A 15,711-nucleotide genomic window follows, 5' to 3' on the forward strand; every position below is an offset into this window, starting at 1 on the left:
ATCTATGAGTTGAAAGACAGACAAAAGGGGAAATAACTTGGGAGGGTAATGTTGGGAGGCTTGTCGAGGATCTTTCATATTTAAAGCAAGGGTTCCACAGGAGAGAGTGCAAGTGAGTTCTCCTATTGAGTGATGGCACAGTGCAGGAGGGTACTGGCATGCCCTGGGTGGTGGAAGGACAGGCAAACTGGAGGCAGAACCCAAAGAGTTTGGTTTGTCAAATTAATAAAACCTTCACATCATTGATATCTTACTTTTAAAAATGGCTGATTATGATCGCTGAAAGATTAATGAGGATGAGGGGCAGGGAGGGGTGACCTGGTTCAGATTATAAGTTAATTTTTGATGTATTCTGAAAATGAGAGTTTCTTCCATGTTTTCTTTTCCCTTATAGAATGGAAAAATCATTGCAAAAATTGAGGGTGCAAATGCACCTCTTATTAATAGAAAGGTAACTAACTTGATCAATGAAGAGAGGAAGATTATAGCAGGAGAAATGGAACGCCCTGAGGTAACACTATGAATGAATGTCTAATTTAATTTTTAAAATGCATTACCTTTCTCTTGTTTTCCTAACTTCATGTGTTAGTTAACTGCCCATCACCACCTTTTAAAGGACAAGGGCTGGGGACCAAGCCCTGCACACATGGGCCTTTGGGAGTCACTATCCAAACTGTAGTGCTTTATAACTATCTAAGTGCCTAAATGTTACAGCCTTTCTGGGAAGCATTTGGGCAATGTGAATCAAGGCACCTTTTCACTCTATCTTTTCCTTATTAGCAAAATATTTGTTAGAAACAACAACAAAAAATAATTTCTAAACACTATTTCACCATCAGATTAAAAGAACTGTGTCATACTTGCATTTCTCCTTCACAGTATAATGAAATTTTGCTCATGGATTTAGATTCAGAAGAGAATGAGGAAGCACATGGCGATAATGTAGGTAAGTAAATTTACTTTAAGTAATGGGAAGGGTTTTCCGTACCGGGGTGCTTATTTTGTAGCAATGATATTTGGTAACAACATCAATGTTACTCACTAAGGGCAGATAAATAATGATGAATGCCTTGAAAGACTTGGTTGTTAAAAGGCACCCTCTTCTGTTTCCCTTGCCTCAAAAGTTCTGGAGGACAATTAGATTCTATCTCCTTTAACTAATGTGGACAGCAGTGTACTATTTCTTTTTTTTTTAATTGTTATTTTGAGACAGGGTCTCATTCAGTTTCTGAGATAGGGTCTCATTCAGTTTCTGAGGGCCTTGCTAAGTTGCTGAGACTAGCCTCAAATTTAGCGATCCTCCTGTCTCAGCCTTCCTAGTTGCTAGGATTACAGGTGTGTGTCACCACACCTGGCTTTATACTTCATCCTTCATCATCTTCCAAAAACTTGCAAAAATAACTTATTCCTTGATGTCAATGCCTTGGTTTCCTTTGCATTTAATCATTCTATGCCTTCCCTGAATTCCATGTATGTGTGTGTGTGTGTGTGTGTGTGTGTGTATTCATTCTCTGGAGGCAGCAAGAGCAAATTGCTACCCTCATTGAGTGGGTTTGCAGTAAAAGTCATAAGAATGCAGATAAATTCATGGGTGGTGATTCTGTCCACTTTCTGTTGCATAGTGCATGGTTGAATCTTTACTCACTGGTGATACTGAACTAGATAGATTGTAGATGTGTTTTTAATACATGTGAATTACATTAAAACCACTAGATTCCACTCAATCAATTTTTGCCTCCTTCTTAAGAACTCTCATGAATGTTTTCCTTGCATGTAAATATAAGATCTGTGCTTTGATTCCAAGTGCCCCTCAATAAGATATCAACTATCTTATTAGTTGAAGCACCATCAAAATTACTGATGGGAGTTGAAGTGCCAAAATAAGATGCAAAGCTATCAATGGTCAGAAATTCACAGGGCATTAGGAATTTGCATTTCTAACTGCCCGATGCTTCATTATCCCGATTTGGTGCCTAGAAAATTAAATTCTATTTTTTTTCATTTCTAGAGGAACATTACTCTATTATTCTTATCAAACCTGATGCTGTGGTTAGTAATAAAGCTTTGGAAATTAAAAAAAAGGTAAGTGCTATTTGAAAAAGTAAGTAGTATTTACCAACAACCATTTAAATTAATTGCACAATAATAATATATTAATTGTCAATTTGGAGAGAAGCTTGTCATGTAGAATAAAACCCAATGAACTACTTCCTGGTATTAGTTTCCTCTAAAGGCTTTGAGCATTCTGTCATAACAAAGTCTCCATTTAATCATGCATCCTCCTTTTAAAAAGGCTACTCTATTATTAAATTGTAAAAATTGTCTTTCTTATATTGGATTGTAACAAATACTCTTGTTATTTAATTATTAGCAATGCAGTTCTGTTATAAATTTACATTAACTTGCTTTATTCCTTGTATGTTGTTACCAATATATAATTCTTTTCAATAAACAATAACTTAAGAAATGATTAATGTTTTGTTTTAGAACCAAAATAAATCTTTCATAAAATATATAAATAGCTGGACACAGTGACACATACCTATAATCCCAGGAGCTTGGGAGGCTGAGGCAGGGTTGCAAGTTAAGACCTAGCCTCAGCAACTTAGTGAGGCACTAAAGAACTCATTGAGACCTTGTCTCAAAAAGTATAAAAAAGGGCTGGGGATGTGGCTCAGTGGTTAGGCACCCCTAGTTTAATCCCTGGTCCTCATTAATGACAATGCCTTGGTTTCCTTTGCATTTAATCATTCTATGCCGTCCCTGAATTCCATGCATATATATAAAATATATATATATATATATGTATACATATTAATATGTAAATATAATTATGCAAATAATCATATTAATATATAATATTATGTAATAATATATAAAAATATATTTCCATATGTTATATGTGTGTATGTATATGTGTATATATATGAAAATTATACTATAATTCTGAGGTCAGCAAACTGTTTCTATAATGGATCAAATAGTAACTATTTTCATTTTGGGCTGCATAATGTCTCCAATAACAGCAATAAATAATATGTAAGTGAATGGGTATGGCTGTGTTGTTGTAAACTATATTTAAAAAAAAAGGGCAACGGGCTATATTTTGACAGCAGCCTGTGGTTTCCTGAGCCCTGAATAAGGGCAACAAAATTATATTGCAATTTGAAGGAAAGTTTGCATGTGCAATAGAAGAGGTCACATGGGGAGTTATGTAAGGTGGGATTGGACATTTCTTGATGAACTTCCTATCATGCAGGTGACAGGACATTTACTATTTGTTCCATTTTTATATCAATTTAATTAATAGCACTCTCTAAGGTGAGCACTTTTTCTCCAGATTTTGGTATGTATGTGGGGGACTGGAGTGGCACCTAACTACCCTATTCCTTTATACATTAGCTGTTCTTCATCAAGTGTTTCAAAAATAGTATCTCACATCAATGGTTTACTGTTCCTTATGTTTTAATAGCTACCATTGTGAAGATTTCCAAAACTGCCTGGTTCTTTCAGTTAAGGCAGTCTTATTAGTCATTATTATGTCTGAATTTTTTGTTTCTGGCATGATGAACATATTTCAGAGATGTAATAAATGTCTGCTAAAAAACCCCTCCTCTCTTCAGTACAGTGAAAGCTATGTAACAGGACAGAAAAAAAATGTAAGAAATACTTTGAATAAAAGCAAATGAACATGCAACAGTTTAAAACTATAGTAAGGGACATTTTATCAAGCCTAAATGTTGCTTGGATTCAATTTTCTGTTGTCAGTTACTATGTGACTTGACAAAACATTATTTCAGTTTTTAAATGGGGGTCAACGAAGAGGGGGTCACTAAGATGTAAGTAACGTTCTACAGTGTCAACGAAGATAATGGAACCAGTAGAATTTTTATGTCCGTAACTGAAGCAGGATGCACCTGGTCCTGGATGTTCCCAAATAAAACTGAGGTGACATTATTGGTAACAATTAATGCAATTTTATTTGATCACATGGGACTCATTGGGCTTGTCATATTTGCCTCAAAGCTTTTCTTTGTTACATTTTTATCACATGTGAATGACATGAAAACTGAATTTTGTCATCAAATAAAATTTTTACTCAAACAAGTAAAACATGGTAATTCTTAATTCCTAATATCATAGATATTTTTGTTGCCAAAGAGTATGTTGTCTAAAAACAGATTAGGAGTTATGACCTTCAAAAATTAAGATATAAAGTTCAAACAACTTTGAATATGCTCAAGAAGTGCTTGTAAGTATGTTTTTATGAGTGATCCAGAAAGCTGTAATGTTGTCACTTGAAATTAAGTCTTTTTTTTTTTTTTGCATTTTGAGGCAGCTCTCTCCCTCCCCTCCCCGATTTTCATACTAGAGATTGAACTCAGGGGTACTTAATCACTGAGCAACATCCCCAGCATCCTTCCCCTTTTTTTAATTTATTAAGAGACATAGTCTTGCTAAATTGCTTAGAACCTCACTAAATTGATGAGGCTGGCTTTGAACTCATGATCCTTTGAGCCAGTTTCATTTTAATGGAAATATTTTGCAGTCCTGGTTCAGGCTTTGAAAACTTAGATATCTAGGAGGCAAAAAAGAACCTTCTCATATATTTCAGAGCCACTTCAAACCTAGAGCCCTATGGATGTTGCTAAGGTCTTTACATGAAATGCATTAAAATCTGGGTGCTTCAAACCCAGGAAGCAAATGTCCTTAACTTGATTTACCTATAATCTGCATCATGCCTTGTTCTGCTCTGTTTCATTGAAGATTATCAAGGAGGGATATGTCATAGAAGTAGAGGAAGCAATGATGCTCACTGAAGGACAAGTGAGGGACTTCTACGGTCAAATAGAAGACGAGGTAAGAAATTTTTTAAAAAAGCCACTGTGTATTTAAATACATTCAAATACAGTGATTCCTATGAACTTCATTATAGAAAAGCAAATGGGTAGGTCTAGTCAACTAAGCTGCAGGTGTCCTTGATAGTGTCCATATCTTGGTCAGGCCAAAGACAGTGGCTTTGGGGAAATCTCTTCAAAGATAGATATAGTTATACTCCAGGAAAGCAAAATGGTCTGGTTGTTTCCTTGGAATGAATATCTCTTTTTTATTATGTCCTCTGGACGTGTACCTCCAGTGAAGAATCTCCTTAACTTCAGCTCCACAGGAATTGTTTTAAACCATTCTTTACCTAAAGTTATTTCTTGCAGGTTGTGTTCATTTAGATTATCTTTTGCCTAGACAAATATGATGAAAACAGTGCTGGAAAATATTGGAGAGTGCACTGGCTTAAAAGTCAGGAGACCTATCTTCTAGAAACTCACTGTCCAATATGGTGGGTGCTAGACAACTGTGGTCATTTGAATTTAAATTCATTAAAAGTAAATAATGTTAAAAATTCAGAGACTCAGTTGCACTAATCACATGTCAAGTGCTCAGTAGCCACATGCAGCTACTCTGTTGGAGAGTGCAGAAGAACATGTTCCTCATCACAGAAAGTTCCATCTGATAGCAACTTGCAGAACTGGCTGCAATTTGAAGAACCACCCCTCCTGGTTCCACATGTATAAAGATTTATAAAATGAAAGGGTTGAAGCAGCTGTATCAGTAGCAACTGTGAACTATTGAGTAAATTCAATTCATGAATTTCACCAGCAGGCTACTGAATCAAAACCACTGGGATTGAGTTCCAGAATGCTGTGCTTTAATAATCCCTGCACATGACTTAGAAACATCCTAAAGTTTGAAAATAATTGTTAGACTGCCTTTATAGTCAATTCCTGCTAGCTGTGGATTTTTATCCTTCAAAAATGTCTTTACATTTTTAATCCCAAGAACTCGGGAGGCTGAGGCAGGAGAATGGAAAGTTTGAGATCAACCTGGGAAATTTAATGAGACCCTATCTCAAAACAAAATATAGCTTAGTGGAAAGTACCTCTGGGCTTAATTTCCTGGGTTGGAAAAAAAAAAAGTCATTGCAAACAGGAGGTTTAATTCCCACGCTCAGTGATCATGAAGGAGAAGATTCCATTGGTCTTCATGGCTGCCATTTTACTCTACCTATTTCAGGAGGCTGAATTATTTTATTTTTATCATTTTATTTTGTAGCCTGACTTTGAAGATTTTGTGTCTTTAATGACAACTGGATTAAGCTATGTGCTAGTTGTATCTCCAGGAAATGAAAAACCAGATTCCCTAGAAGAAGCTCAGCTGGATATAGAATCTAACGAACCACCTGAAGATCTACCCGAGGCTGAAGTTAATGACACATTGGCCACAATGAAGAAGCAGGACAGGTAGCAAAGACAATTAAATTATCATTTATTTTTGTCATTAAATAATAAAAGTGTAATGTCCAAAAATCTCAAAACTTAAGGACAAATGTTTTTATTTTGAAGCCACAGGCTTTCTTCCAGTCAGCCTAAAATGTTTAATGTTTACGCCAAGAACATTAGAAAAGGAAGAATTATTCCAGCTTGTTTTTCTAAACCTGGGAAACATCAGCCTGACATCGTGGCCAGCCTGACATCATGGCCAGCCTGACATCGTGTATAATCCCTCCCAACCCTGTATTCTCTCCATCTCTCCACATTCCCCTTCCACCTTCCCTGATCCCTGAAGACATCAGGCATGCTGTTTTATTTAAGGCTGGTTATAAATTGCTGACAACAAAATGGTTGTACATTTTTGTCAGTGAATTTAAAAATTTTTGAAAGTGAATATAAAAGGTTTTCAGAATACTGGTTTTATATGCTGTGTGTGTACCTTTTGCTCTTGTGAAGACTCAGAGAATCTAGCATTTAACAGTTGTGAAAGCTATGCCTAAAAGAAAGTGGGGTGAACAGGAACGTATATAGAGTATCTGATTCTTGAAGCTTCATGGGGTGTATCTCCCTGCTGCTCAGCAGCCCACTTAATTGCATTTTCTGCTCAAGAATCTCCAGAACTTTCCTTGTTGTCTTAATAATGACCTGTGGTAGCTTTTCTTGAGTAGCTACATCTGCTGGTTCCCATCAGTGTTATACTTTTTAGATAGGGGAAATTTCTAATATCATTACTTCTAAGTTTTTAGCAGGATAGAGGGGCTGATAAGATAAATCAACAGCTGACAAAGGACTTTGTAAATGGTAGTGGTTATTTTCTGTTTTTTTTTTTTCAGGGTAAATAAGGGAAGATTTTGGTTGGGAGTAATACGCTTGAAAATATACTGGATTTTATACCAGAATTTTTGAGCCATTCACAAACTAGCATCTTGAAAAACGCTCCATGCACTTGGTACAAGTCCACATTTCATTGGTACTCTTCCCCTGTAATAAGTTTCCATTACATCAAACTTGGAGAAACAATTGTCTCCAATTGTTCAACCCCCACATAATAGCACAAAGTCAGCATTTTAATTGGCAGGATGAGAGTGGAATGAGGTTTGTATAATCTTGCTTCAGAAAAGTCTGCAGTATTTTCTTACTAAACTTAGGGATCCTATTTGCCTTTGGCCTGTGGTACCTTGAGCAATAGCCACAAGTAGGGAGCATGGGATGGTGTGGAGCATGCTTGTCTCGTACTTATTCTGGTTTCCACAGCTTGTTCTGGAGGAAGGGCCTAATAGGTGATGTCACTTCCTTCTTATACCATTTTTTTTTTTAAATACTTGAACCCAGGAGCACTTTACCACTGAACTACATCACCAGCCCTTTTTATTTTTTATGGTGAGACAGACTCTTGATAAGTTGCTGAGGAGGCCTCCAACTTGCTATCCCCCTGCCTCAGTCCTCCTGAGTCAAAGGAATTACAGGTGTGGCCGCTTTGCCAAGCTCCCATCTGACATCTTTTAAGTAGACCCAGAACCTAACAGATTAAGGACAAATACCTCTCATAAGTAATTTGCACATTTGTTCACTTTTACTTTTTACTGTTTTCTTCCCCATCTAAGAGCCTCCTCATGCTCCTCTTTGAATAATGGGGATGCAGGGGGAGGCAGAAGGGAAGTTAAAAGCAGCACAATCAGACTGGGAATGATTGATGATCCACTCCATGAACATGAGCTATGTCCAGGACAGCCAGGGCAGCAGAGGCCAAGGGCTATGCCAGGTTGGTTATTCCTGCATAGACAAACACAGTTTGTGACACCATATGTTATGGGAAAACATCCTCCATGCCAATGATGTAGTGCCTCCTATAATGGCTGGCTGAAAGGGGAGGGAGGGAGAACGGGAAGCACACAGAATGGGCACCCACATTTCAGATTCCCCCTGGAGGGCTTTTTACACATGATTTACACTACCTATGTACATGTCTTCCTATAGATGAGGAAGATGTGGTTCTGTTAGTCACACTTCCCGGAGTCACACAAGTAGTTACTGGCAGAGTTTTCACGCATCCATTCATTTATCTGATATTTATTAACTTCCTACTATATGTTATGTCCTGGAGGTAAAAAATGGAGAATAATTAGATGACCCCTGAGGTCCCTTTCATCTTTAAATCTTTAAATCGAGTGTAGGTGACATTTCCTATCTACGATAATATGTAGATGTTCTTTGATGTACTGTCCAGTTGTATCCCAATAAACTCATCATAAGTTGAAAGTATCATAAGTAGAAATGCATTTAACACACCTAAGCTACTCATAGTCACAGGATAAGCCATGCAGCCCACTGTAGAGGATCAGTATTTCCTGGTGATCTTAGAGCTCACTGCTGCTGCTCAGCTTCAAGAGCGATCCTACTGCATATTGCTGGCTGGGAAAAGATCACAATTCAAAATGAAAAATGTTGTTTCTATGAAATGTACATCAGTTTCTTTCATAAAGTCAGAAAAAAACCATAAGTTGAATCATCCTTTGTCAGGAACCAACTCGATTATATTTCTCTGTCCATAGAAGGTGTCTCTTCTATTCTTGGTGAGTTCTCTATTTGTTCTTATACATGTTATAGCTATAGAGAGCTTGATTTTTTTTCTTTAGTGAAATTCTCATTTTAATTAAGGTAATAGACACCTTTCCTAAAGCAATCTCTAACATGTTTCTGGGATGAGGGTATTCCACACTCTGTACCCTGACTCTCCACTCCCGTTGCCACAACTTTCTTCAGTCTCTGGAATCAAATGGAATTGCACTAATGAGCAGCTGGCTGCTGGTGAGGCCTGGAATTCTGCTTAGGCTCTCAATTAGAGAGAAAGTGAGGATGGTGTGGTGGTCTCCAGTGAGGGCTTGGGCAATGCCTGAACTAAGACTCAGGAAACAGGAACCTGGAGACAGCATCAGGCCTTGAGAAAAATAAACAGACTCAAAGAAGGGTGATATTGGACTTCACAGGCTCTTCCTGAGCCCCGAAAGGACACATGATGGAGCTGTTAGAATTATTGAATTCCCTGCCCTTGAAATCCAAGGGGACTCTCTTCTCTAATTGTTCTTACAGGAGCATGACAGCCTTCTGGCTTCTATAGCACAGGCTTGTGGCCTAGAGACTCCTTTGCTGTAAATCCTCCACCACTCTAACACACCACAAACCAGACCTATGTCGCAGTGATCCAATCAAGAGAAATGACAGCAACCTACGGAAGCCCAGCAGCCGGAGAAAGGAAGAGCTACATACAACTCATACCTGAAACTCAGGGAAAGGACCTACTAGCGGCAGAAAAGTCATTTAAAAATATAGAATAATAATAATAGTGCTTGAGATCTAAAAAAGACTTCACATTTGAATGATAAAAAATCCTGAGTTGAACTATAAATTCAGTGGAGAATCAGAAGGTGTGATAGTTATCTGAGACTTGAATTCATGACATGAGAATCAGATACAAGAAATAGCTCAAAGTACAAAGAGAAAGAAGAAATACTAAACTGAAAACATGAGAGCAGAAATAAGCAATGTGGAGAATATCCTGAGGAACCAATATGCTAATAAGAGAAATTTTATGCAGAGAAGAAAGAACAGATGGACACGCTGTAATTCAACAAATAATAGGAAAAAAACATGCCCTGCAATGAATAAACACAAATACAGGAATATCGTGGGAAGAAACTGTGCACACTATTTTGAGACAGAATAAAGCACCCGGTAGTATATTTTATGTTTAAAATCGGGAGCAGGTCATTTTCTTCACATTCCCCTCCTATGTATGACAAAAATATTTTTAACTACTAATTATTGAATAAGTCATCAGCAATGCTAGAAAATGAAGATAGACATTAAAAGGTCTTTTTATGGAATATGTATAGATGAGCATATAAATAAAAAATAAAAATCAATATTACAGTGTCTAAAGTGAAAAAAAGTGATGGATTAATGTTGCTTAGATTTATTTAATGATGTTTTTAAAATAAAAAAATTATATCTACCACAGGAATGAGTTTTTGTTTTTAAAAAGCATCACATCAGTTTTTGAAGATGTGTTAATGATATTATTAATATTGAACTTTGTCTGTAGTCATATTTAATAGAAAGAGATATGTAAAAGTCCCACTTTGGAATAATTCCAGAAATGGAAATACGGCCCACAGGTTTGTTACTGAGGTTGATATTTCCACGTGAAATACAATGTACAAGATTTTATTTTTTTCAGTGCTGCCTTCTAATCCAGGGCCTCATGCATGAGATAACTATTGAGTTATAACTCCTGGCCCCATTAGAGGACATGTTTTTAATTAAAAGATAGTCATAAAAAGTGCAAACTTGAAGGGTAAATATATATTATTAAAATTCAACACAAACTATAGGAATTATTGAGGATACAGATAAAAGATTTTTCTTTTGTTAGGAGTATTTTATTACTAACATGGTTAGAATTAAGGTGCATGGTGTGATAAAAGAAGCCTGGCTTTTAGCCTGTTTTATTATTGGCTTGCATTTTCCCTTGGACTTTCAGAGGCTTCCTTCCACCAATTCCACAATTGGCAGCAACTGAGAAGAAGCTACTTATAAGGGAGAAATAACTGACTGACATGGAACTTGTCATCAGAATACTAAGAAAAAGACTACAACCTCTTCATTCAACAAGTTGCCTGTACAGCAAAGTTACATACTGCTCTCATGGAAGATATTTGGAGACTTAGTCAAACAAAAACTATAGGGAAAAAGAAGCAGTTGTTAGTAAACCCTGGAATCTATATGCACACACACTGAATACACGCAATGCATAATTCTCAATTATATAAGCGCTAATAAAGGACTCTTGAGGTAGATGTGTGCTGACAGATTCTAAATTAACAAAACCTAGAAAGTTGCTGGGTGTGTGTGGCCAGATGGTTCAAAGGTCTCAGAGGGCAGAGGAAGGAGGAGATAAAGAAGGCAGCTGAGCATGTTGTAAGGGCATGTTGCAGAAAGGGGCATGAATGGAGTGTGAAAGGTGGGAAATGGTGTGCCAGAGGCAAGACATATTCAGAATGTATGTATCTGATGTTGGGAACAGGAAAAAGATGGCTGGCATTAGTGCTTTGGATAACTACACAACTTCCATGTTAACAAGGGAAAGACTTGAATAGCAGAATGAGTAGCAACTTGATCAGACCAGCAAAATAAGGGAAAGAAAAACAAACTAATATTCAAAATAAACAGTGCATATAAAGTAATATGGAAGGAGTGAAGTCCAGACTAGAGCTATTATACTAAATATGAAAAGGTTAATTCTTCCATTTAGTACAGAGATAACCAGGCTAAGGTAAATAGATAAGAGATAAATTATAAACTACCCTGATAATGATACAGATAAGAATCATCAGTGGGTATTAAGCAATTGTAAAAAACTATATGCATAGTTTCATATATTATCCTCATAGATTACTTATTAATTAAAAGAGGAAATTGTAGCTTCAGGGGTTGGTGGGACCATATTAACCATGCAAATATCACCACTGATGGTAAAAACTAACATCATGTAATACCTATTGTGATGCACAAGGAAGGTCACAGGATCACTTGGGATGCACCCCTGCTAGATACTCATAACCTGAATATAATTGCAAACTACTGGGTCATCCTATAGTTTGAAGCCATACAAAAGGAAGGACAGGCCTGGACTCTTCAAAATGTCAATATCATGAAACAAAAAAGGCTGAGGCATTGTTCAAGATTAAAGGAGAAGAAGGAGATAGGATAGCTACATACAATGCATGATTCTGGAGTAGAAAAACAATTATTATCATTAAGGCAGTAAATTGGGGAATTAATGAAACTTGAATATGTTCTGCTTGTGAGATAATGGATTTATATCAGTGATAAATTCCCTGAAGTATTTGGTTAGAGAACCTGCAGCTTGCTCTCAAAGGTTCTGCAAACCTCACAGTCACAACCAGTCCCTGGACTGCAGACACACACAGCTGGCTGGGATGGGGAAAGGAAAGAGACAACAGATGTGGCAAAGGTTAACAGTTGGTGAATAAGACACTGAGTATAAATGCAAGTTCATTGTTCTATACTTTTTGGTCAATTTGAATTTTTTCAAAATTAAAAATGTAAACAACCTCACTCATCTATCTATGTTCTATTTAGAAGGAACATAAAGGAAAAATAAAAGGATGTAATAAAATAGCCAGGAATAATTTTAAAGTTGATCATTAAAAGTGCTTCAACTTGTTTAAAAAAAATAACATGATGGAGAAGACAAAATTGGTGAAGATATAGTAATCAAAACAATTTAGCTCAGCCAACATAACTACTAAGTATATAAGAAAAAAAGTAGCAGAAAAGTAAGGAGAACTTGATAAAAACACCTGCTAGTAGATGGAAACAGGTAATGACAGAGAACAAATAACACACACTCTACAAGCAATATACAATAGAGGATCTTTAGTATATGGAATGTGAAATAGAATAACCTTACCTACCTCAAATAAATTTTCTCTGTTCACAAAGAAAATTTTAAGAAAAAAAATTATTTTTAATTTCTACCATACATTCTAGCTGATCATAACCTATTGAAATTGGAAATAAACAATGGAAAAATGATGAAAAATGTCTATTTGAAAGTATAAATCTTGTTTCTAAATAACCTTTGTTTTGGGGCTAGGGTTGTGGTTCAGTGGTAGAGTGCTCGCCTAGCATGCAGGAGGCACTGGGTTTGATCCTCAGCACCATATAAATGTAAAATAAAGATATTAGGTCCACCTAAAACTTAAGAATAAATATTTTTTAAAAACCCCTGTTTCAAAGACAAACTTAAAATGAAAAGTAGAAACTATCTGGAAAGCTCTTCAAAAAAGAATTTTTAAATGTTTTTTATATATTTTTTTTCTTAACATTTTATCTTGAGCCATGCTTATCATCTCATAAAGTCAAAGACAGACGATGTTTTTATAACTGGTTTTTGGAGTAATTCAATCAAAAGTTGAACAAATACCATATTTTTTGATATAATAGGGAAAGACAACTTATTTTGACATGAAATTCAATTTTTGTTTTATTTAATTTCATTTAGTTTTGGCAAGGTTTTTGAACTCTAACTTTTTAATTTATTTATTTTTAAATTGGTGCTTTATAGATAAATATAAAGACGGGTTCACTGTGGTATACTCATATATGCACGTAGCATTATTTGGGCATTTTCATTCCACAGTTCTTCCCTTTTCCTGTCAACCGTTTCACTCAATTTGAGCTTGCTACTATGTCTGGTTTCTAACACCACATTGAGAAGAGATTAATCCCAGTAATTACAGCCACTTCGGAACAATGCCTTATACTAATAAATATATTTTTTTCAAAAGCTCATTAACAATGTTCTTCAGCAGTCCACTAATCTGAGGTAAATTGGAGTGATTTTCTTGAACTGGTTAGGCAATTCGATAATATGGAAAGGAAAAATTATTTTTAAACTATATTTGGTTCTTTGGTCACTCATTTCCCACTGCTTCCATTCTGGGCTGTGGAGCAGTGTGGACTAATTTCCTGCCCCTGCCCCCCACCATTTTCTGGGAGTTGATTTATGTATGTGTGTATGCACGTTTCTTGGTCAGGTTTTTAAAATGATGTGTTTTATTTTGGGGGTGTCAATTACTATGCCATCTGTTTATTCGTAGATCTGATCTTAAGCAGTCGAAATTGTTGGAGAAGTGTAAGCAGAGTTTCACTGAAGGGTTTCACTCCCTTCTTGGCTGGAGGGCCCTGATGCCCTCCTGTTTCTGGGAGTCACAAAGCAAGTTCTGAGGAGAGGAGACTGGAATGGACTGGAATGTGTCAGCCTAGCCTCCAGTGCTTTATAGACTTGTAAGAGATGACTCAGGGCTCACCAAAGTTGGTCTACTTTTAATTGTTCTCAGTTCTTATCCCCCAACCTGAAGGATATGGAAAATGACAACCTCAGGACAGGGAAATGACACCCCCCACAAAACTGTCCTGGAAGAAGAGGGAGAAAGAAGTCAATCCCAGTAAATCCTTTCCCAGTAACAATGCCCCCCACTAGGGTGGGAGGTGGGAGGTGAAGGAAGCAAACTTTCATCCCTTCCTGAGCATCTCTACCAAAAGCAAACATTCATCCTTTCCCAACCACAATGGGTCCTGAAGGGAGGAGGGGGATACCGAAATGCCCTTTCTCATGGCCGATGAGTTCTGGAAGGAGAAAAGCAAATAGTGAAGCTCTGGGTAACAGTGGGTCCCAGAGGAAGAAGATAAACAGTTCTGAGCTTTCATCCCTTTCCAGTAACAATACGTTTTGGACTTTTTACAGTTTTTTTTTTTTTCCCCTGACTATCCAAACCAACATATTCTGCTTCAGTCTACAATGATTAATTCACTCTCATTGTAACCTATAAAATTCAGAGCCCCTCTATAACTGACTGTCATTTTCTGTCTAGAAAGTGTACCTCTCCAGAGCTTGACTGATTGACTCCCGCTGTGGAATAAAGGAAAGCTTGCTGATTCATGTGAGGTCTGCTTCCAACCCCAATATCTGTGCTTCCATAATGGTGCTGAAACCATTTTAGTTATTTTTGCTTATACAACTTGCATCTCCCAAGGGTCAACCAGGAGACAGGCTCCTCATCCCAGAACTTAGATCACAGGTTTCCAGTGAAAGAGTTCTTTGCTCTTCTCTGCTTTGTGGATTCAATTTGCTGGTTCTGTTTTTATTCACTCTTGGGAAGCTGCTATGATAGGAAAAAAACATGTGGCTTCCTCTGAAGATGTTATTCCATTCTCCAAAGGGATAAATCATATGGATTTAAAGGATGTTTGCTTTAGTCATCTTTTTTGCTGCTGTGACTAAAAGACCTGACAAGAAAATTTTAGTTTATTTTGGGGCTCACGGTTTCAAAGTTCCCAGTCCATAGACGGCTGGCTCCATTCCTTGGGGCTTATGGTGAGGCAGAACATCATTCATGGTGGAAGAGTGTGGCAGAGGGGAGCAGCTCACATGATGATTAGGAAGCAGAGAGTCTAAGCTCAGCTCACCAAATGCATATCCCAAAGGCATGCTTCCAGTGACCCACCTCCTCCAGCCACAACCCTACCTGCCTTTGGTTACTACTCAGTTATTCCCATATGGAGATCAAATCACTGATTGGGGTAAGGCTCTTACAACCCAATCATTTCACCTCTGAACATTCCTACATCGTCTCACACATTAGTTTAGGGAATACTTGACACCCAAACCATAACAATGTTAAAAATATAGTTCACTAGGAGTAAAGAAGTTGGGAAATGAAGTCAACTAGAAGGTTGAAATATTCAAAGGGTGGGAGGAAAGGAAGTGGAAGCAAGGGAGTGCCTGAGGCCCTGAAAA

General features: G+C 37.0%; 1 protein-coding gene across 1 annotated transcript in view; it reads left to right on the forward strand.

Moving 5' to 3' along the window:
- Nme8 (NME/NM23 family member 8) overlaps positions 1-15,711 on the forward strand; it is a 69,411-nt gene that overhangs the window by 8,987 nt on the left and 44,713 nt on the right. The window contains exons 5-9 of the mRNA XM_027939719.2: positions 395-511; positions 880-946; positions 2,009-2,082; positions 4,768-4,860; positions 6,109-6,296. Of these exons, the coding sequence (XP_027795520.2) occupies positions 395-511; positions 880-946; positions 2,009-2,082; positions 4,768-4,860; positions 6,109-6,296 (539 nt within the window). The remainder of the gene's footprint in view (positions 1-394; positions 512-879; positions 947-2,008; positions 2,083-4,767; positions 4,861-6,108; positions 6,297-15,711) is intronic.

The sequence above is a fragment of the Marmota flaviventris genome, chromosome 1 (genome assembly GCF_047511675.1).
Source record: "Marmota flaviventris isolate mMarFla1 chromosome 1, mMarFla1.hap1, whole genome shotgun sequence".
NCBI classification, from domain to species: domain Eukaryota; kingdom Metazoa; phylum Chordata; class Mammalia; order Rodentia; family Sciuridae; genus Marmota; species Marmota flaviventris.